Raw genomic sequence first — 19,496 nt, 5'->3', positions numbered from 1 at the left:
GGAGCCTTTCCAGAAGGTGGCCGTGGACATAGTGGGGCCCCGCAGCAGGGGAGAAATACATCCTGATGGTGGTAGATTTCACTACTCGCTACCCCGAGGCGGTGGCCTTGTCCTCTATCGAGGCAGACACTGTGGCAGACGCGCTGCTGACCGTTTTCAGCAGAGTGGGGTTCCCCAAGGATGTCCTTACAGACCAGGGCTCCAATTTCACGTCAACTCTGCTCTGGTGCTTGTGGGAGAAGTGTGGGGTCCGGCACACCTGGGCCTCAGCCTACCACCCTCAGTCCAACGGGCTGGTGGAGAGGTTCAAGGGGACCCTAAAGATGCTGCTGAAAACCTTTCAGAACCAGCACCTGCAGGACTGGGACCAGTACTTACCTCACCGGCTGTTCACGTACAGGGAAGTGCCCCAGGAATCAAACAGGGTCTCTCCTTTCGAGTTGCTGTACGGGAGGAGAGTGAGGGGACCCCTGGACTTGGTGAGGGACGAATGGGAGGGGAAGGCCTCCCCCGATGGAGAATCAGTGGTGGAGTATGCACTGACCTTGCGGGAAAAGTTTGCTGAGCTCACGAACTTGGCCAAGGAGAATCTAGCCAGGGCCCAAGGGAAGCAGAAGGTCTGGTACGACCGCTCAGTGTGTGCCCGCTCCTATGCCACCGGGGACCAGGTGATGGGTCTCATTCCCGTGAGAAAGAACAAACTACAGGCTGCCTGGGATGGGCCATTTAAGGTCATCAAGCAGCTGAATGAGGTGAACGATGTGGTGGAGCTGTCTAACCGGGCTCACAGCCACCGGGTGAACCATGTCAACATGAAGCCGTACTGGAACAGGGAAAATTTGGTACTGGCCGTGTGTGGCCAGTGGGAGGAGCAGGGAGATGACCCCCTGGTGGATCTGTTCCCTGAGATGGGGCCGGCCCTTCGCTGGAATCAATTCCCCTCTCAGACCCACTAACCCCTGCCCAGCAGGCAGAGATCCGAGGGGTGCTGGGTTCCTACCAGCAGCTGTTCTCCAACCAGCCTGGGCTCCCTAACCTGGCTGTCCCCCAGGTGGAGACAGGAGCCCACCCCCCTATAAGATGCTCCCTGTTCCGGGTCACTGGAAAACAGCCCAGAACCTGGAAGGAGAGGTCAGTGACATGCTGGCTTTGGGGGTGATCCAGACATCCTCCAGCCCTTGGGCCTCTCCTGTGGTGTTGGTCCCCAAGAAGGATGGGTCAATCCGGTTTTGTGTGGATTACTGGAGGCTTAATGCCATCACCAAGTTCAATGCCTACCCCATGCCTAGGCCTGACGAGCTCCTGGACAAGCTGCAGGGGCTCGTTATCTCACGACTATGGATCTCACCAAGGGCTACTGGCAAGTACCTTTGGATCCGGATGTCCGACTGAAATCGGCTTGTATCACCCCTCTGGGGTTATACGAGTTCCTGGTCCTGCCTTTCGGCCTAAAGGGGGCACCTGCCACCTTCCAGCACCTGGTGGATCAGCTACTGAGGGGGATGGAGAGTTTTGCCCTGGCGTATATTGATGACATCTGTGTTTTTAGCCAGACCTGGGAGAATCGTGTGTCCCAGGTTAGACAAGTGCTGGGCCGGCTCCGGGACGCAGGTCTGACTATAAAAGCAGTTGGGAAGTGCAAGGCGGGGATGTCAGAGGTGTTCTACCCGGGCTACAAAGTGGGGAGAAGCTGCCTAAAGCCAGAGCGGGCCCTGGTGGAGGTGATCAGAGACTGGCCGCTCCCCAGGCTAAAAAGCAGGTCCAGGCTTTCATTGGGATGGCGGGGCACTACCGGAGGTTTGTGCCCCACTTTAGCGCCATAGCCGCCCCCATCACCGAGCTATGCAAGAAGAGAAAGCCGGACAAGGTGGTCTGGACCGAGCAGTGCCAGGAGACTCTCTGGGCGCTGAAGGAAGCTCTGGTCAAGGGCCTGGTGCTGGTAAACTCAGACTTGACAAGCCCCTTATGGTGTTCCCCGACAGACACGGGGCTGGGGGCGATGCTAATGCAGGTTGACGGAAAGGGGGAGAGACACCCCAGGAAGCTGCTGCCCCGGGAGCAGCACTATGCAGCCGTCGAGAAGGAATGCCTGGCCATGGGGTGGCAGCGGTATCGCTTTGGGCGGCGCCTCACCGTGCACACCGACCACTCGCCCTGACGTGGCTGCACCAGCTGAAAGGGGCCCATGCCAAGCTCCTGAGGTGGAGTCTCCAGCTTCAGGATTATGAAATGCAGGTGGTCCACATTAAGGGGAGTGCCAACGTTATAGCCGATGCTTCGTGCCAGATAGGGGGGCCGGAACTTCCCCAGGCCACTGGCTAATGGGACCCCGTTCAGTTCGGTCTCAGAAGGGGGAGAGATGGGACGAAGTGGGGTTTTATTCGTCTGGTTATGTTGCATGTGAGTCTTACTGTCCTATACCAATACAGTGTGTGCCTCAGTTTCCCTGTGTGGTGCACCATACTGCGGGGGTGGGAATTGGGGGTGTGAGTTTTGCTGAGGCCCTCAGGGCAGGTGAGGCTGCCCAACTGCCTGCACCTGTGTAACCTGAGACCCAGGAGGGGGATGGGACCAGGTGACACCTTTGGCCCGGGAAGGAGACACAGAGAAGGAGGAGGGGCATGAAGGGGGTGTGACGTTATTGACATAAACTGGGACCATATAGATCATTGTTGCAACCAAGGTCCTGTAGTGGCACCCAAATCTTGTATAAAGGGGGTCAAATGGGGTGTCTAAGACAAGGTTATGGTTTACTGGTTATGATTATGCTGTCTATATGTGTGTATCAGTTTTGTAGTCGAAGTTAGGAATATTGGCTCTATACTGTCTGTATGGCAAACTTATGCTATGCTTCTGGGTGACATCCCAGACAAGCTGAGATTAGCTCTGCCTAGCCTGCTTGATGGCCCATTAAAGGACCATCAGCTATACAATGGATCCATTGAGAGAAGGCGGATACGCCTTGTACCTCAGCAAAGTATGCAGGGACTGGCCCATGTGACTCCAGACTCCATGTTGCTGTAATTTTCCACAGTAAGAACAAAGAGGTGTTCTTACACCTGGAAAAGACTATATAAGGCTGATGCCTGATCTCCATCTGGTCTTCAATCCTGCTTCTTACCTCTGGAGGAACTTTGCTACAAGCTGAAGCTTTGAACAAAGGACTGAGGACCCATCCCAGCGGGGGATGTATTCCAGAGACTTGATTTGAACCTGCAGTTTATTCCATCGCTGCTGCAAGCCTGAACCAAGAACTTTGCCATTACTGTATGTAATTGATTCCATTTAACCAATTCTAACTCTCATCTCTATCTTTTTCCTTTTATGAATAAACCTTTAGATTTTAGATTCTAAAGGATTGGCAACAGCGTGATTTGTGGGTAAGATCTGATTTGTATATTGACCTGGGTCTGGGGTGTCACGGAGTATTGGGGAACTCAGGGCCCTGCACCCCCGGCTTCCTGCGATTCACCATGACTCTCAGCCAGCCAGTAAAGCAGAAGGTTTATTTGGATGACAGGAATACAGTCCAAGACAGGTCTTGCAGGCACAGACAACAGGGCCCCCCTCAGTTAGGTCCAGCTTGGGGTCCCAGGGCATGCCAGCCCACCCCCTTGGGGGGTCAGAGCCATCTCTGCCTCCCAGCCATCTCTCCAGCCTCCTTCCAGCCTGCTCCCAGCACTCTGCCTTCAGCGACCCCTCCCACAGCCTTTGTTCAGTTTCCCGGGCCCCGGAGTCATCTGACCTCCAACCCCCTCCTGGGTTCTCATGTTACAAGCTCAGGTATGTTCCCTTGGGCCGGCTCCCATCCCCCGATGCAGACCATCCTAGTCACACTCCCCTGTCAGCATTCACACACCCCAGCAAGAACAGTCCCAGTTCGTCACATCTCTCCCCCCTTCGAGACCGAACTGAGCAGGGTCACTTTAGCCAGTGACCCGGGGAAGTTCGAACCTACCCCCGTTCCCATGGATGCCCCCGCATCCCTCCAGTTCCTTGGTGAGAATTACACCAGGCCCCTTCCGTTCCACGCCCCCCCTTAGGTCGGGGGTGCTTGATGGCACTCGCAGTTCGCATGTGGGAAGGTTTATGCGGCCTGTGCCCTTTTCCCACCCCCATACCTCTGGGGTTCCAACTGGGCTGTGGTCTTCTCCCAGCGCTCCAGTCTGGAGGTCTGTGCTTTGGGCTCTCTTGGTTTAGAGCCGCCCTTTTAACCTTGGCCACCCTCTGGAAAGGATCCTTTATGCTGGGCAAGGGTCCTAAAGCTGTTTTCCCCTTGTCCCAGGCCTTCCTCCCCCTCTGACAGGGGTCACAGGATCCGCAGTACTGTCGGACAGTAACAAAGACCCCAGGCCAGTAAAAGCTCCGTAGCAGCCTCTGCTGGGTACGCCAGGTTCCCTGGTGCCCTGAGAGGGGAATGTCATGGGCCCGGCACAGCAGCTGGCGGCGATACTTCTGGGGTACCACCAGCTGCCTCCTGATCCCCCCTGACTCCATTTTCCCTGGGGGAGCCCATTCTCGGTACAGGAACCCCTTCTCCCACAGGAACCTTTTCCGGCCACCTCGTTCCATGGTCTGTACCGCATTGAGGTCGGCCAGGTCCCTTATCTTCCGCAAGGAGGGGTCTCTCTGTAACTCGGCCTGGAACTCAGCAGCTGGGACAGGGATGGCCACCTGCTCTTTCTCGCCCGCTGGGTCCGAAGCTGCAGCCTCCCTGAGCCGCGTCCCTGGGCGTTCCCTCCCCACCAGGTTAGGGTCCTGCGCCTCAGGCAAGGCACCCCCCCCAAGGCCAGGGCGCAGGGCCCCTCGCCGGCTCTGACTGCGGGTCACAACCAGTGCCTTTTGGGGGTTGCTTGGCCAGTTCTCCAGGTCCCCCCCCATCAATACCTCAGTGGGCAGATACGGGTGTACCCCCACATCCTTGGGGCCCTCCTTGGCCCCCCACTTCAGGTGTACCCTTGCCACGGGCACTTTGACTGGTGTTCCGCCCACCCCCGTCAGGGTCAGGTAGGAGTTGGGCACCACCTGATCTGGGGCCACCACCTCGGGCCGGGCCAGCGTCACCTCTGCGCCCGTATCCCAGTATCCATTGACCTTCCTCCCATCCACCTCCAGGGGAACAAGGTACTCTCTCCGGAGGGACAGCCCCGCGCCCACCGTATAAACCAAAAACCCTGAGTCTGGGGCATCCAGCCCCCTAGAGGAGCTGGCCTGGGGCCCTTCTCTCTCTTGAGCAGTTGATAAGCTGCCAGCCCCTCTTGCGTGAGAAGCCTGCCCCTCGTCCGTCTGGGCCTCTACCAAGTTAACCCTATGCGGGTTCGGTCTGCTCAGTCTGTCCTTGAGCTTGGGGCACTGGGCCCGAACGTGGCCTCTTCGGCCGCAGTAATAGCAGCTCATGTCCTGTGGGTCCCCTCGAGCCGGTCGGTTGTCCCTGACGCTGGGCATTCCCCGTGGGGGGGGATTCCCCATATTCCCTCTTTGGGAGGTCCCAGGGTGACTCTCTCTCTGCATCGCGGCGGGCCTGTTCCTTTGGGGCTCCTCCCTGCCACCCCCTGACCGGCTCTTTACAAACTCATCAGCCAGCTGCCCGGCGTGTCGCGGGTTCTCTGGCTTTCTGTCCACCAACCACAGCCTCAGGTCGGATGGGCACCGCTCATACAGTTGCTCCAGTACCAGCAGTTTAATCAGGTCCTCCTTCGTCTGGGCCCCACCAGCCCACTTGCTGGCGTATCTTTCCATGCGGACGGCTAGTTGCAAATATGAGATCTCAGGGGTTTTATCTTGACCCCGGAACCTTTCCCGGTACATCTCAGGAGTCAGCCCAAACTCTCGTAGCAGGGCCCTTTTGAATAGTTCGTAGTCCCCTTTCTCTGCCTCTCCCAGTTGGCGGTACAATGCCACGGATTTGGGGTCCAGTAAGGGGGTAAGGACCCGGAGTCTGTCCGCGGGATCCACCCGGTGCAGCTCGCAGGCCGTCTCAAAGGCCTCCAGGAAGTCATCCATGTCCTCCCCCTCCTTGTATGGGGCCATGATGCACTTATCAAAGCTCCGTGCAGTCCTGGGTCCCCCCTCACTCACCGCAGCCGGGGGTTCGCTGCCCTTCAATCTCGCCAGTTCCAGGTCATGCTGACGCTGTCGCTCTTCATGCTGTCTCTGTCTCTCATTCTCCTCCCGTTCATGCTGTCTCTGTCGTTCACGATCCTCCAGCTCTCTCAGTTTTAGCTCTTTCTCCCATTCCAGCCAATTCCGCTCCCCGGATGCCGAACGTCGCCGGGAGGATCCTCTGCTGGCCGGCGAGCTTCGCCGGGGGGACCCCCTGCTGGCCGGGGGGGTCACGGCGCCTTCGGTATTTGCTGGGCTCCTCCCCACCCTTCCCCTAGGTATAGGAAGGAGGGGTCTCGGGAAGCCCTCAGCAGCCGGCTGACCACTCCCAGCTGGGACAGACACTGGTGCCTGCGCTGCATTTGCCAGGCTGCTTCCCTGAGACACAGGGATCAGTTCATTCGCACGATCTTCCGCCTCCAGCTGGGCAATGAGCTGTTCTTTGGTGAGCCTCCCAATGCGCAGCTGCCTCTGCTTGCACAGCTCCACCAGGTCGCTCTTAAGCCGCTTGGCATACATCTTCCTGCTGGCCACTCACCGGCCTGTGTGCTCACAGCTCCCCACAGTTCCCAGGGGGACCCCTAGTGTGCCAGCCCTTCTCGAGGTCACCACCTCTCTGCCAGGGTCGAGCTGCAGACTCCTCCGCCCCTGGGACCACTCGCTGCGATCCCCCCGGGGGACCCTGTTACTGCAAAAGTCCTTCTCGCTGGTCACACACTCCCAGGGGTAATAACCGTCTCTCTCCCACTCTTCAGCAGGCCTGGTTCCCGTCCATCCCCCTTCGTTTTACTGCTCCCCAGTCACTTACTGCAGGAAGCGCCGTCCACGGGGTGCAGTAGATCCCACCGCTGCCACCAGTTGTCACGGAGTATTGGGGAACTCAGGGCCCTGCACCCCCGGCTTCCTGCGATTCACCATGACTCTCAGCCAGCCAGTAAAGCAGAAGGTTTATTTGGATGACAGGAATACAGTCCAAGACAGGTCTTGCAGGCACAGACAACAGGGCCCCCCTCAGTTAGGTCCAGCTTGGGGTCCCAGGGCATGCCAGCCCACCCCCTTGGGGGGTCAGAGCCATCTCTGCCTCCCAGCCATCTCTCCAGCCTCCTTCCAGCCTGCTCCCAGCACTCTGCCTTCAGCGACCCCTCCCACAGCCTTTGTTCAGTTTCCCGGGCCCCGGAGTCATCTGACCTCCAACCCCCTCCTGGGTTCTCATGTTACAAGCTCAGGTATGTTCCCTTGGGCCGGCTCCCATCCCCCGATGCAGACCATCCTAGTCACACTCCCCTGTCAGCATTCACACACCCCAGCAAGAACAGTCCCAGTTCGTCACATCGGGCTTGGTCCTTTAGGATCAGGAGAACCTTTTTCTTTTACTGGGGTATTGGTTTTCATAACCATTTGTCCCCATAACGAGTGGTACTGGTGGTAATACTGGGAAACTGGAGTATCTAAGGAGATTGCTTGTGAGACTTGCAGTTAGCCAGTGGGGTGAGACTGAAGTCCTCTTAGTCTGGCTGGTTTGGTTTGCCTTAGAGGTGGAAAAAACCCCAGCCTTGGGCTGTAACTGCCCTATTTGAACCTGTCTGGTCATTCAGTGACAGACCTGCGGGTGGCTATATTACAACAGAAAAACTTCAAAAACAGACTCCAACGAGAAACTGCTGAGCTAGAATTGATATGCAAACTAGACACAATCAACTCCGGTTTGAATAAGGACTGGGAATGGTTGGGCCATTACAAACATTGAATCTGTCTCCCCTTGTGGGTATTCTCACACTTGTTATCTAACTGTCTGTCTGTGCTGGGCTAGCTTGATTATCACTTCAAAAGTTTTTTTTCTCTTAATTAATTGGCCTCTCAGAGGTGGTAAGACAACTCCCACCTGTTTATGCTCTCTGTATGTGTGTATATATATCTCCTCAATATATGTTCCATTCTATATGCATCCGAAGAAGTGGGCTGTAGTCCACGAAAGCTTATGCTCTAATAAATTTGTTAGTCTCTAAGGTGCCACAAGTCCTCCTGTTCTTCTTTTTGCGGATACAGACTAACACGGCTGCTACTCTGAAACCTGCCCTATTTGAGTAATTTGTCCTGAGCTGGCACTCTCAGTTGGGTTCCGCCAGAACCGCATTGTCACAGGGGGTAGCGGAGGCTGGCAGTCTGCGTGGGGGCACTGGCAGCGGGGGAGGCCAGGCCGCCTGGCCCAGGATTCCCAAGATGGACTTGGCTGAAAGTCACTGATTTCTGTGCTAACAAGCTCTGCCCTACGCTGTGATCCTGTGGGCTAATAAACCTTCTGTTTTCCTGGCTGGCCGAGAGTCACAGCTGACTGTGGAGTTGGGGGGCAGGACCTCTGGCTGCCCCAGGACCCCGCCCGGGCGGACTCACTACGGGAAGCGCACGGTGTGGAAGGGGTGTTGAATGCTCCGAGGTCAGACCCAGGAAGTTTCTTGCCCTGGGGACAGTCTGCTCCGAGAGAGGAGACTCCCCCAGAGCCCTGCCCGGCTGCGTAGGGAGCAGCTCCAGCATCGCCCGGGGCCTCCGGGGCAGAGTGAGCATCGGGCCGCGGCTCCCTTTGGGTGCTGGGGCAGAGCCCGGCGCAGGCACGTGACACGGAGCAGCCGGGGGCACGGGCTCAGGCCTTTATTTGCAGAGTCCAGGGTTGCTACAGACGCTGGCTGGGGCAGAGCCTGGAGCCGCATGAGGGGGCCCCTGCCAGGTAGGGCCCGCACCTGGCTGCCCACTCACTCCCTAGCTCACTGCTGGGCCCCACGGCACTGCCCGCCCAGGAGCCCAGAGCACCCTGGCTGGCTGGCAACTGGCACAGCCCATGGCCAGGGTGGGCACCGGCAGGGCACAGAGCAGGCTGCCAGCAGAACTCCTGGCTCCCCCTATGGGGGGCAAAGGGTATGGGGCTGTGGGGTGGCTGGGCCATCCCTGCCAGTGGAGGGGCCTGCATGCCAGCGCTGAGCCCCACGGCAGCACGGGCACTTGGCTCTGCCCTCCCTGTGAGGCATTGCCAGCCCCATCTGCTGGGGTGTGTAGGAGGGGCAGGAAATAATCCCATGACTGTCTGGGATGCGGGGGCAGGGGCCTCATCACACCATGAACCTGTGTCCCCAGGGGGGGCCCTGTGGAGGGGGGGTGTCCTTGGGGGGCCCTGTTAGGGATGTCTCTCTGCCCCGGGTCCCTGTGGAGGGGGGGTGTCCTTGGGGGGGCCCTGCTGGGGGGGGTGTCTCTGTGCTGGGGGCCCTGCTCCCTATTTCGATTCAGGCAGAGAAGGGGGACGAATGGGACCCAAACCCCTCGGCCATTTGTCTGGTCTGCATTGCAGGGGGAAGGGGGCAGGCACCGCTCCCCCAGGGGAGCCCCCAGCTGCTGCCAGCGGCCCACTGAGCCCGTCCAAGGGTGGCCAGTGCCCGAGGTCACAGGCCCAGCCCAGCAGGCATGGTCAGCCCCCAGCCCTGGGGGGACAAGGCAGCCCGGCGGGGGAAGGGGGGAGCAGGACACTGCAGCCCAGCGGGGGCACCGCAGAGGAAGGCGCGGGGGTCCAGACTGGCAGTCCGGACTGGGGGAGGCACCGGGGGGGTTCAGACTGGTGTGGGGGAGGGGGCCACCGCGGGGGTCCAGCCTGGCTGTCCGGCCCGGCAGGCGGCATCCTGGCACTAGCAGGTGGCGTAGGCATTGGCCTTCTCCCGGATCTCCTCCAGCAGCCCAGAGACCCGTCTCTCCAGCGCCTGCAGCTGCGTGGCCTTGGCCTCCAGCACCTCCTCGCCGGCCTCGAAGCGCCGCTCCAGCTCTGCAGACAGGCGGAGACAGCGGTGAGCCCCCCGCCACGGACGCAGCACCTACGGGGACCCTGCCCCCCCATGCCGGGCCCTCCGCACGCCACAGCCAGCCTGGCCCGCAGCCCCACGCGGCACGTGCCCATACCCCTCCCAGAGCACCCGTCTGAATGGGGCCCGCAGGGACCCTGGCGAGTGGGGCCAGGCACTGCTCCTGCCGCCCAGCCGCGCGCCCCGGGTACCTTCCAGCCTCCTCTGGCTGCCGCTGGCCTTGTCCAGGAGCTGCTGGGCGTCCTGCAGGAGCCGCGTCGCCCGGAGCAGGGCCTCGCCCGAGGCCCCGGCCAGCCCACCCACCTGGCTCTCCAGTGCCGCGTACCGCTGCCTCACCGCTGCCAGCGCCTAGGGCAGAGGGGCACAGGCTGACACCCGGTGCCAGGCTTGGGGGGGTCCTGCCCCCATTGCCCAGTGTGCACTTCCCCCATTGCCCAGTGCTGCAGTGAGGGGGAGGGGGGCGAGTAGATGCTGGGCATAGGGTGGGGGAAGGGCGTGGGCTAGCAGGTGGTGGAGAGGGTGCCGTGTGGGGGAGGGGCACCAGCAGGCAGGCGGGGGAGGGTGTGGCCTGGGGGAAGGGTGCTGTGTGGTGGAGGGGGGGGGAGAGCAGGGGCTGGCATCCAGGGGCCCAGGGGAGGGGTCACATGCTGGAAGCAGCATTTCCAGGCTCTGCATGGCGGGGCCGGGGGCTCTCACCTGGCCCAGCGCCCCCGTGGCCGACACGGCTCGCTCAGCGTTCTCCTTGGCCTCCTTGGCCAGCCCCCGGTTGGCCCTGGACTTGTCCTGCAGGTCAGCCACCTGCTTCGCCAGCGCCTGCAGGGGTCTCAGCACCCGCGCCTCCTTCTCCTGCAGCCCCCGGAGCCTGCGTTCGGCCTGCGTGGGACACAGGGGGATGGGGCCGGAGCCAGCGGGACGGGGGTGCCCAGGTCCCACCCGTCCCTGCAGCGCGGCCGCTACAGGCTGCCCATGGGGCTGTGGCCTGGTCCAGCCCGTGGAAGCCCCCCTGACCCCCGCCTCCAGGCTGAGAGTCCACACAGCCCCAGCGAGTCCCCAGCCTGGCCCGGCCCCGGGGAGAGCCGCTGGGGACGGGAGGGGAGGGCTCCAGCCAGCGGAGGTAAGTGGGGTTCAGGGCGTGGGGATCAGGCCGTTGTCTGCAGCCAGATGAAAAGAGCAGCCGTGCAGCAGGAAGTCACGGCCGCACCGTCCATCGATTGACATTGAACAACGTCCTGTCGGGCTGGCGGGACGGAGACCCCGTCCTACTGCCCCCACCATCACCAGAGACAGCCACAGCTTCAGCTGGCCACGAACAGCGTCTGTCCGCTCAGCGGGTGTGGGTGGGAAACCCTTGTTCCCCCGTGCGCTGTCAGCGCCCCGTGCCCTGGCGTTCGCTGGCTCCTCTCGGGCTGTGCCGGGATTGGTTGGGAACGTTGTCGCGCTGGGCTAGGATTGGCTAGTAAGATGTTAGGGTAACGACTGGCTACGGCAGAGCCAACCAGAACTAAGGGCACTCCATAAACTGGGCTCCCAAGGGAGTTCTTGGGAACCCATCCAGGCCCCAGCCCCAGGGGAGAGCTGCCCGAGCTCAGCTCTCTGCCCATGACACCGGCAGAGACCGGAGCCCCCCAGATGGCCCTGACCCTGGCTGGCCGCAGGGAAAGGCGCTGGGCGTGGGGAGTGGGAGTAACCGGAGGGTAACACTGGGTGAGGCTCTTTCCCTGGGAAAAGGTCCTGCCCCCCGGCAGCAGCCGTGTGCACCCGGAGCCCCACGCACTGGGAACGGGTGGGTGCCTGAATGTGTGCGGATAACTGCGGGGCAGGACACAGCCTGGCTTGGGGGGGCCACGAGGGTCCCCAGGATGGCAGAGCCCCTCACCTCCTTCACGCTGCTCTCCACGCCCCGGACCGCCTCCTTGGTGCTCCTCAGTGCCTGCCCCGCCATGGACACCTGGACCTTCACTCCTGCCAGCACCTCCTGCGTGGCCGCGATCACCCCCCTCACGCCCACCGCTCGCTCCCTGGGGGGCACAGGACAGCGTCAGCCTCAGAGCCCCTCCCCACCACTGCCCCCAGGCAGCTGCTCCGCCCTGACCCCACAGCGGGAGCTCCCCCCACAGCCACCCCCTGCCCCACTCCCACAGCACCCCCTGCCGGGAGCTCCCCAGAACCGCCCCCTGCCTCGCCCCCACAGTGCCCCCTCTGGGAGCTCCCCCAGAGCTGCCCCCTGCCTCACCCCCACAGCGCCCCCTGCTGGGAGCCCCCCCAGAGCCAGCGTCCTGCCCTGCCCCCACAGCCAGCCCCCATCCCCATCCCCACAGTGTCCCCTGCTGGGAGCTCGCCCCACAGCCACCCTCTGCCCCGCTCCCACTGCACCCCCTGCCAGGAGCTCCCCAGAACCGCCCCCTGCCTCGCCCCCACAGCACCCCCTGCTGGGAGCCCCCCCAGAGCCAGTGCCCTGCCCCGCCCCCACAGTGCCCCCTGCTGGGAGCCCCCCCCAGAGCCAGCGCCCTGCCTTGCCCCCACAGCGCCCCCTGTTGGGAGCTCCCCCCCCAGCCAGTGCCCTGCCCTGCCCCCACAGCGCCCCCTGCTGGGAGCCCCCCACAGCCAGCGCCCTGCCCCACCCCACAGCGCCCCCTGCAGGGAAAGGCTGGGACCAGAGTAGCCAGAAATTCCCCCCAGGCGCTCAGCAAGTGCCCCATGCCTGCTCCCGGCCCCAGTAACTCACCTGGCCTGCCCTGCCCGTGTGAGCAGCTCCCTGGCGGCAGCCAGGCCGTGGGCCGTGCTGTTCAGGACTGCGTCCACCCCGTCCAGCTGCTGGATACTGTCCTGGATTTCCTGCAGCAGGTGCCGGATTCTGCTGGGGCTGCTGGGCAGGGAGATGTTCAGCACCTGCCGGGCCACCAGCTCGATGCTCTCCGGGTCGGCTCCCTCCTCTGCAGACAGGGACGGCCCTCAGCGGGGGCGGCAGCCCCAGGCATGCCAGCGGGGGCAGGCCAGGGCATGGCTGGGCACCCGCAGGACTGGAGCAGCCGCCAACTTGGGCCCCGGTTCACCCCATGCCTGCCCGTGGCTGGGCCTGGCGTAGCGGTGCCCTGGGATGCCCACCACGCCAGGCCGCAGAGGGCACCGGAGCTCCTGGGAACCCCGGCCCCACCCAGCTCCGCTCCGGCTCCTACCTGCCAGGAAGCCCTTGATTTTCTGGATGAATTCTCGCAGCCTGGCTGTGGCCTCCTCCATGTGGCCTCTGGCTGCCTGGGACCCATCCAGCGTCTCCTGGGCTCGTCTCCTGGCGCCCCGGGCCAGCTCCTGCATCTCCTGCACCTGGAAGGGCCTCACAGCTGATTGCGCCAGGCTGGTGCCAGCTGTGTGCCACACCCAGTGTGGGGGGAACAAGCAAGGGGGTGCCCAGCTGGTAGCACAGGCCTGTGACTGGCACATTTGTGTGCGCACAGGGCTGCGTGGGGCGAGGGCGGTGCCCGCGGGCGTGCGAGGCTAGCAGACCCTGTGAGAGACACCCTCAACGGGACCCCTGCAGCTTAAATCACAGGCCTGATGCCCGAGACCGTCCCCGCCCCTGCCCACGCCGTACCTTAAGGGCGATGGTGCCCAGCTGCCCGGCCGTGCTTTCCAATTGGCGTGAGACATCCTGGGCGGAGCGCAGGGCCTGCGTGGAGACGGGGAGCGCCCCCCTGCAGCCTGGGCCCCCACAGCGCCGTTGCCCGGAGTCATCCTGGCAGGAGGCCCCTCCACAGGGGGCTTGTTCGCAGCCCTGATCTCCCTGCGCCCCACAGATCTGCAGGGCAGAGAGCGCATGGCAGGGGGTCAGCCGGAGAGCCAGCTGGCCCCAGGGGAGGAGGGCAGAACCCTGGGCTTGCCATTGCATTCGCTGAGGGCCCCACACCTGAGAGGGAGGCGGTGACAAAGGGGGAATGATTTCTATGACTCCAGGGTGTGCCTCAGCTTCTCCCTGTGCTCCACATGGCTACCGGGGGCGGGGAGGAGGGTTCAGTTTGCTCCCAAGGTGGCCCAAAGCCTGTTCTACACTAGGAAATGAAGTCAGTGTTACCACATCGCTCAGGGGTCTGAAAAATCGCCCTCCCGGAGCGACCCGAACTGAGCCCGGTGGAGGCAGCACTAGGTAGATAGGAGAGTTCTCCCAGCGATCCTGCCACCCCTCTAGGGGAGGTGGATTGGGACAACGTGGGAATATTTGGTCATGTTTTTATGAGGCCTGTCCGTGCCTCAGTTTCCCCGTGGTGCTGCCTGGCTCCCCAGTGGGTGGGGAAAGGCTGATTGCTCTCAGGGTAGGGGAAGCAATGTGGCTGTCTGGGCCTTGCTCCCCATGTCACTGGGGCATCTGAGAAGACCCTGGCAACTCCTCTCGCCAGGATGCTGGCACCGAGCACGCAACGCCCCAGAGGGACCTGAGCTCCCTGCCTCCCCTGGGGGGCTGGACAATCCCCAGCTGAGATCAAGCACTGGGGGGGAAGAGCTGGGGGCTGGCAGGAGCCGGGGCTCTCCCCGGGGCTCTGCCAAAGGAGGGCAGACAGACAGAGCCTGTACCAAGGGGCTGGGCGCTGGCTAAGCAGGATGGCCGATGCTGCAACCTTCACTTCTCTGGGCTGCCCTAAGGACTCCCTGTGCTGCGCCAGGGGACAGCACTGGGGGAGTCGCTGCAGGCGCTAGGCGAGGGTCATCGGTCCCTGTGCAGTGGGCAGGGCTCTGCCCGGCTCTGTCTCAGGGGCACTCGCTGGGCAGAGCTCGCAGGGCGGAGCAGGGGCTGGAGCCCAGAGCGCCAGTGTCAAACATACAGCTAAGGGTAGCATAAAATCCCTCCTTACCCTTTAAAGGGTTAAGAAGCTCAAATAACCTGGTTGGCACCTGACCAAAAGGACCAATAAGGGGAGAAGATACTTTCAAATCTGTGGGGGAAGGTTTTTGATTTGGGTTCCTTTGTGTTCTCTCCGGTCAGCGAGGAACCAGGGCAGGGAAAATACATCTCCCTTAGCCATATCTGAACTAAGCATCTAATATTACAGAAATAGTAAGTAATAGCAAGGAAATGCATTGGATTGTCCTTTGTTTTAGCTTGTGAATTTTCCCTGTGCTAAGAGGGAGGTTTATCCCTGGTTTTGTAACTTTAAAATTTTGCCTAGAGGGGAAATCCTCTGTGTTTTGAATTCATCCTTCCATCCTGATTTTATAGAGGTGCTTCTTTTATTTGTTTTTCTTTATAATAAAGTTCTGTTTTTTTAAGAACCTGACTGGGTTTAATGTCCTAAAACCCCAAGGGTCTGGTCTGTGCTCACCTTGGTCACTCTCAAGCCTTCCCAGGAAAGGGGGTGAAGGGGCTTGGGAGGATATTTTGGGGAAACAGGAACTCCAAGTGATCCTTTTCCTGAATCTTTGTCTAACTAACTTGGTGGTGGCAGCAATACTCATCCAAGGACAAGGAAGGATTTGCGCCTTGGGGACGTTTTTAACCTAAGCTGGTAGAAATAAGCTTAGGGGGTCTTTCATGCGGGTCCCCACATCTGTACCCCAGAGTTCAGAGTGGGGAGGGAACCCTGATAGCCAGTGTAAGGGGCCGGCAAGCCACGTGGCCGACCCTGGCAGAAGGGTGGGGCCCATTGTGGGACTGGCCCACAGAAGGGCTTCTCCCAGGGACTGTTTAAAAGCTGGGACCTCGCACCGACCCTGTGGATCCATGACAGAGGGACACCCAAGCCCTGCCCCAGCTCTCTCCCTGGAGGGGCTCCTTGTGGTAACCCTGCCCTGGCGCTAGCCCCTGCAATGCAGCAGCCCAGAACGCTATCCTGGGGCGAGACGGCCAAGGAGGGGGCTCGGGATCCACCCGAAGGGGCAGTTGGAAAGAGTTGTAGGGGAAGGAGAAGGATGTAGAGGCTGAGCTAGTGGGTGGAGCTGGGGAAGGGATCAGATGAGAGAAGAACTGGGAAGTGAGAAGGAGGAAAGGTCTGAGGTCGGGAGAAGCAGGAAAGTCAGACCTGGGTCTGGGAGCAGACACTCAGAGAGGGAAATGGAGGGACGCGCGGGAGAGAGCGTCAAGGCAATCCGCCCGGTGAAAACGGGACCGACGCCAAAGGCAGTTTTAGCTTAAACCAGATCCTGCAAAGGGTCAGCGAGACGCCCCCCGCCTCCACAGAGCCTGAAGCACGTGACCAGAGACTGACCGTCTAGTGAGGCAATACAGGTCAAAGGGGCCCAGTGCCCAGGTGAAGAAACCTGCTTGGGGTCGAACTGGGTGCAAGGGACAGCCCCAGGAGCAGCCAAGCCAAGGAGAGGCAAAGAACAGGCCAGCGCGAGCGGAGCTGCACTGCCAGCCCAGGAGAGGAAAAGCTGTCCAGGCTGCTGGAGAGAGATCTCTGCGGCGAACGCCACGGCTTTGCACCTAGCTGGGCAGCGGGGCCAAGGCCCCACGGGCCCTGAGCGGGGAGCCTAGAGCTGCCCGTTCTAAGCATCATGCCTTGGCCACGGGCTGTCCAATTTCAGCTCCTGCTACCCGTGGGGCTTTCCCGGCTCGCTTCTAAACGTGTCAAAGGAGCCCTTGTGTCCTGGTTTGCTCCGCCTCCCCTCCCAGTTAGCCCAGCCAGGTCAGCCCACTCCTCCCAGCAGGCCCCCGCCCCCACCCCACCTCTCCTCCCCAGGGGCCCAGCCCGACCCCCATCCAGAGCCCTACCCATACCTGGGCTCCTGCCCTGCCCCCATCTGGTCTCTCCTCCCAGTTAGCCCAGCCGGGTCAGCCCACTCCTCCCAGCAGCCCCCCATCCCCTCCCCCAGCTAGGGTGACCAGATCGTAAGAATAAAATATCGTGACTCATGGGGGCGGGGAGCACAAAGCCGTAGGAAGCTGCGGGTCGGAGGTGCACTGCCCTGGCTCCGGCCCCTGCTGCAAGGGGGAGTCTCTGGGCTGGGGCAGGAGGTTGGGGCCCGGGAGGGGGTTCAGGGTGCTGACTCCAGGAGGGAGTTTGGATGTGGGAGGGGGCTCAGGGTTAGGGTGCGGGGTGCAGGCCCGGGCGGCGCTTAACTCAGGCAGCTCCCTGGAAGTGGTGACATCTCCCTCTGGCTCCTAGGCGGAGGCGCGGCCAGGAGGCTCTGCACACTGCCTCGCCCACAGGCGCCGCCCCCGCAGCTCCCATTGGCCACGGTTCCCAGGCAATGGGCACTGCGGAGCCGGCACTCGGGAGCAGCGTGTGGACCCCCCCGGCTGTTCCTGCGCCTAGGAGCAGCAGGGACATGTCGCCACTTCTGGGGAGCTGCACAGAGCTGGGTAGGGAGCCTGCTGGCCCTGCACCAACCGGACGCCTGGCAACCTTTCAATATGGGGACAAATGGCATCCCGATCGTCCATCGGTCGGGACGCAGGACAGGGAGTTAAATATTGGGACATCTGGTGATCCTACTCCCGGCCCCGCCCCTCCTGGGCTCTGGTCCTGCCCCATCTGGGCTCTCTTCCCCAGGGCCCCAGCCCAACCCACAGCCAGAGCCCTGCTCCGTCCTGGGCTCTCCCAGCCCCGTCCCACCCTGCTCACCCTCTCGTTGAGCCTGGAGACGCTGAGCGCAGCCGCCCGTTTCTGGGCCTCCCGCAGTGACCTCCTCTGCGCTGCCAGGGTCCGGCGGAAGGCGTCGCCGGTGTCGCGCAGCAGCCCCTCCACGGCCTGCTGTGTGCGCTGGGCCTGGCCCACTGGGCTGGCTGGCCCCTGCACCGAGGCACTGGCCCGCTGCGCCGCCTGCCTCGAGTTCTCTGAGGAGGACTGGATGCTCCGGTAGGACTCTGCCAGGGCACAGGAGCAGGGCATCAGGCCGGGCCGTGGAGAGCTCTGCCCCTGTGTGGCCAGGGAGACGTGGCTGCCCCACCTGGGGGCAGGGCAGGGCAGGGCTCCCGTGGGGACTCTGTCTCCCTTACCCCAAAAGTTGGCCTCTTTCCAGTTTGCCAGCTGCTCCTGCTGGCGGGACAGGGTGCGGTTCAGCTCCTGCAGCTCCCTGCTCAGGTTGGCCAGGCGGCCCCTCTGCTCCGCGTCCGCCCCAGCCATCCCGTCCAGGCGCCCCTCCGCGGCCTGCAGCTGCTTCCAGACCTCGTCCATGTCCTCCCTAGGGGCACAGCTCAGAGTGGGCACAGGGCGGGACCTGACCCCCCCGTCCCAGCCACCAGGCCCTTCTCCCCAGCACAGCGGCGGGCGCATGGGCGCAGGAGGTGGACGTCCCGAGGGTTGGCCGGCGCAGCTGCTGGCAGTTCCAGGCACAGGTGCAGGAGTCTGAGCCGGCACCCTCGTGCCAGCCTTGGCAGTGGGGCTCAGCCCTGCACCCACACGGGGTCTCCATCTCCTTGGCCTCTGCTGGGCCTGCTCGCGAGGGGCCGGCCAGGCCAGCTGGGGCAGCAACATGGGCATCTGCCCCCAGCCCAGCAGGCTGGAGGGGGGCCCGGGCCAGTCCTGCCGGGTGCTCAGGGGGAAGGGTCCTGTCGCCGAGCCCCTCCCCACCACTGCCGCCCCCTTGCCTGGTGTCGTCCAGCCGGCGGCTCAGCTGGCGCAGGAGGGGGGCACCCTGGCTGCTGCCGTCCCCGACCAGCCGCTCCGTGCGCCTCAGCTTGCTCTCCAGGTCCTCCAGGCGGCTGTCACTGAGCTCGGGACCGGGGCCTCCCTCCTGCAGCGCCCGCGCCTGTTCCTGCAGCTGGCGCAGCCGGCCATGCAGCCGGGCCAGGGCCAGGTCCCACTGGGCGAAGCAGGGCGGGCAGCGGTCGCAGCGGGGGAAGTTGTCGTGGAAGCCGCGGAGGCAGCGGTCGCAGCGCTGCCCTGTGAAGCCGGGACGGCAGGCACAGCGCCCGCTGAGACGCTCACACTGCAGGCTCTCCGCCCCGGCCGGGTCGCAGTCACAGGCTGCCGGAGCAAAGGGGGCATGTCACAGCCCAGCCGCCCGCCGGGACGCCTGCCTGAGTCTGCACACAGCCTGGCACGCCAGCTGCCGGGCCTCGCTCTGTGTGCTTTGACTGCTGACCCCTCCCCAGCCGCTCCCATGGCAGGGGCCTGCTCGCCAGCCGTGCCCCCCACTTAGCTCCTACAATGCAGCGAGGCTCCACAAACGCCCAAAGCCCCACGCCTTTCTCTGGGGGGCAGGGGGCTCAGCAAGGGCCGAGCAAAGCAGCCTGCCCAGCGTAGGGACCCCCCCATGGCTCGCACCCCACCCCCCCCAGGCTCACCCCCATCCCCCCGGACTCACCACCATCCTGCTCCAACTTGCCCCCACCCCTCCGGACTCACCCCCACCCCCCTCCAACTCGCCCCCACCCCTCCGGACTTGCCCCCACCCCCCTCCAACTCGCCCCCACCCCCCTCCAACTCGCCACACCTCCCTGGGCTCACCCCCACCCCCCTCCAACTTGCCCCCACCACCCTGGGCTTGCCTCCCACCCCCCTCCGGCTCATCCCCCACCCCCCCAGGCTCCCCCCCATCTCCCCTCCAGGCTTTCCTCCTGCCCCTTCTTGGTCTAGCCCCCATCCCCCATCCCAGCTCTCCTCCCATCCTCTGTGCCCCCCTCCT

The 19,496-nt window shown here is 62.8% G+C and overlaps 1 protein-coding gene and 1 long non-coding RNA gene across 6 annotated transcripts in view; both read right to left on the bottom strand.

Moving 5' to 3' along the window:
• Positions 1–3,491: 3,491 nt before the first annotated feature.
• The window catches only part of LOC135972825 (uncharacterized), a 49,200-nt gene continuing 33,195 nt past the window's right edge, over positions 3,492–19,496 (bottom strand). The window contains exon 2 of the long non-coding RNA XR_010589374.1: positions 3,492–3,889. This is a non-coding gene — a long non-coding RNA (uncharacterized LOC135972825). The remainder of the gene's footprint in view (positions 3,890–19,496) is intronic.
• Positions 8,734–19,496, bottom strand: part of LOC101948213 (laminin subunit beta-2) — a 41,484-nt gene continuing 30,721 nt past the window's right edge. For all 5 annotated transcript variants that reach the window (XM_065552781.1, XM_065552782.1, XM_065552783.1 and 2 more), the window contains exons 26-35: positions 18,457–18,835; positions 17,866–18,050; positions 17,492–17,733; positions 13,531–13,734; positions 13,118–13,262; positions 12,667–12,874; positions 11,818–11,959; positions 10,638–10,814; positions 10,133–10,289; positions 8,734–9,904 (exon numbers count right to left, since the gene is read on the bottom strand). In XM_065552781.1, the coding sequence (XP_065408853.1) occupies positions 9,771–9,904; positions 10,133–10,289; positions 10,638–10,814; positions 11,818–11,959; positions 12,667–12,874; positions 13,118–13,262; positions 13,531–13,734; positions 17,492–17,733; positions 17,866–18,050; positions 18,457–18,835 (1,973 nt within the window). In that variant the 3' untranslated portion in view covers positions 8,734–9,770. The remainder of the gene's footprint in view (positions 9,905–10,132; positions 10,290–10,637; positions 10,815–11,817; positions 11,960–12,666; positions 12,875–13,117; positions 13,263–13,530; positions 13,735–17,491; positions 17,734–17,865; positions 18,051–18,456; positions 18,836–19,496) is intronic.

Source organism: Chrysemys picta, chromosome 7 (genome assembly GCF_011386835.1).
Source record: "Chrysemys picta bellii isolate R12L10 chromosome 7, ASM1138683v2, whole genome shotgun sequence".
Lineage (NCBI taxonomy): Eukaryota > Metazoa > Chordata > Testudines > Emydidae > Chrysemys > Chrysemys picta.
Note: the sequence above shows the minus strand (reverse complement) of the source record. Positions and strands in the feature narration are given on the sequence as shown.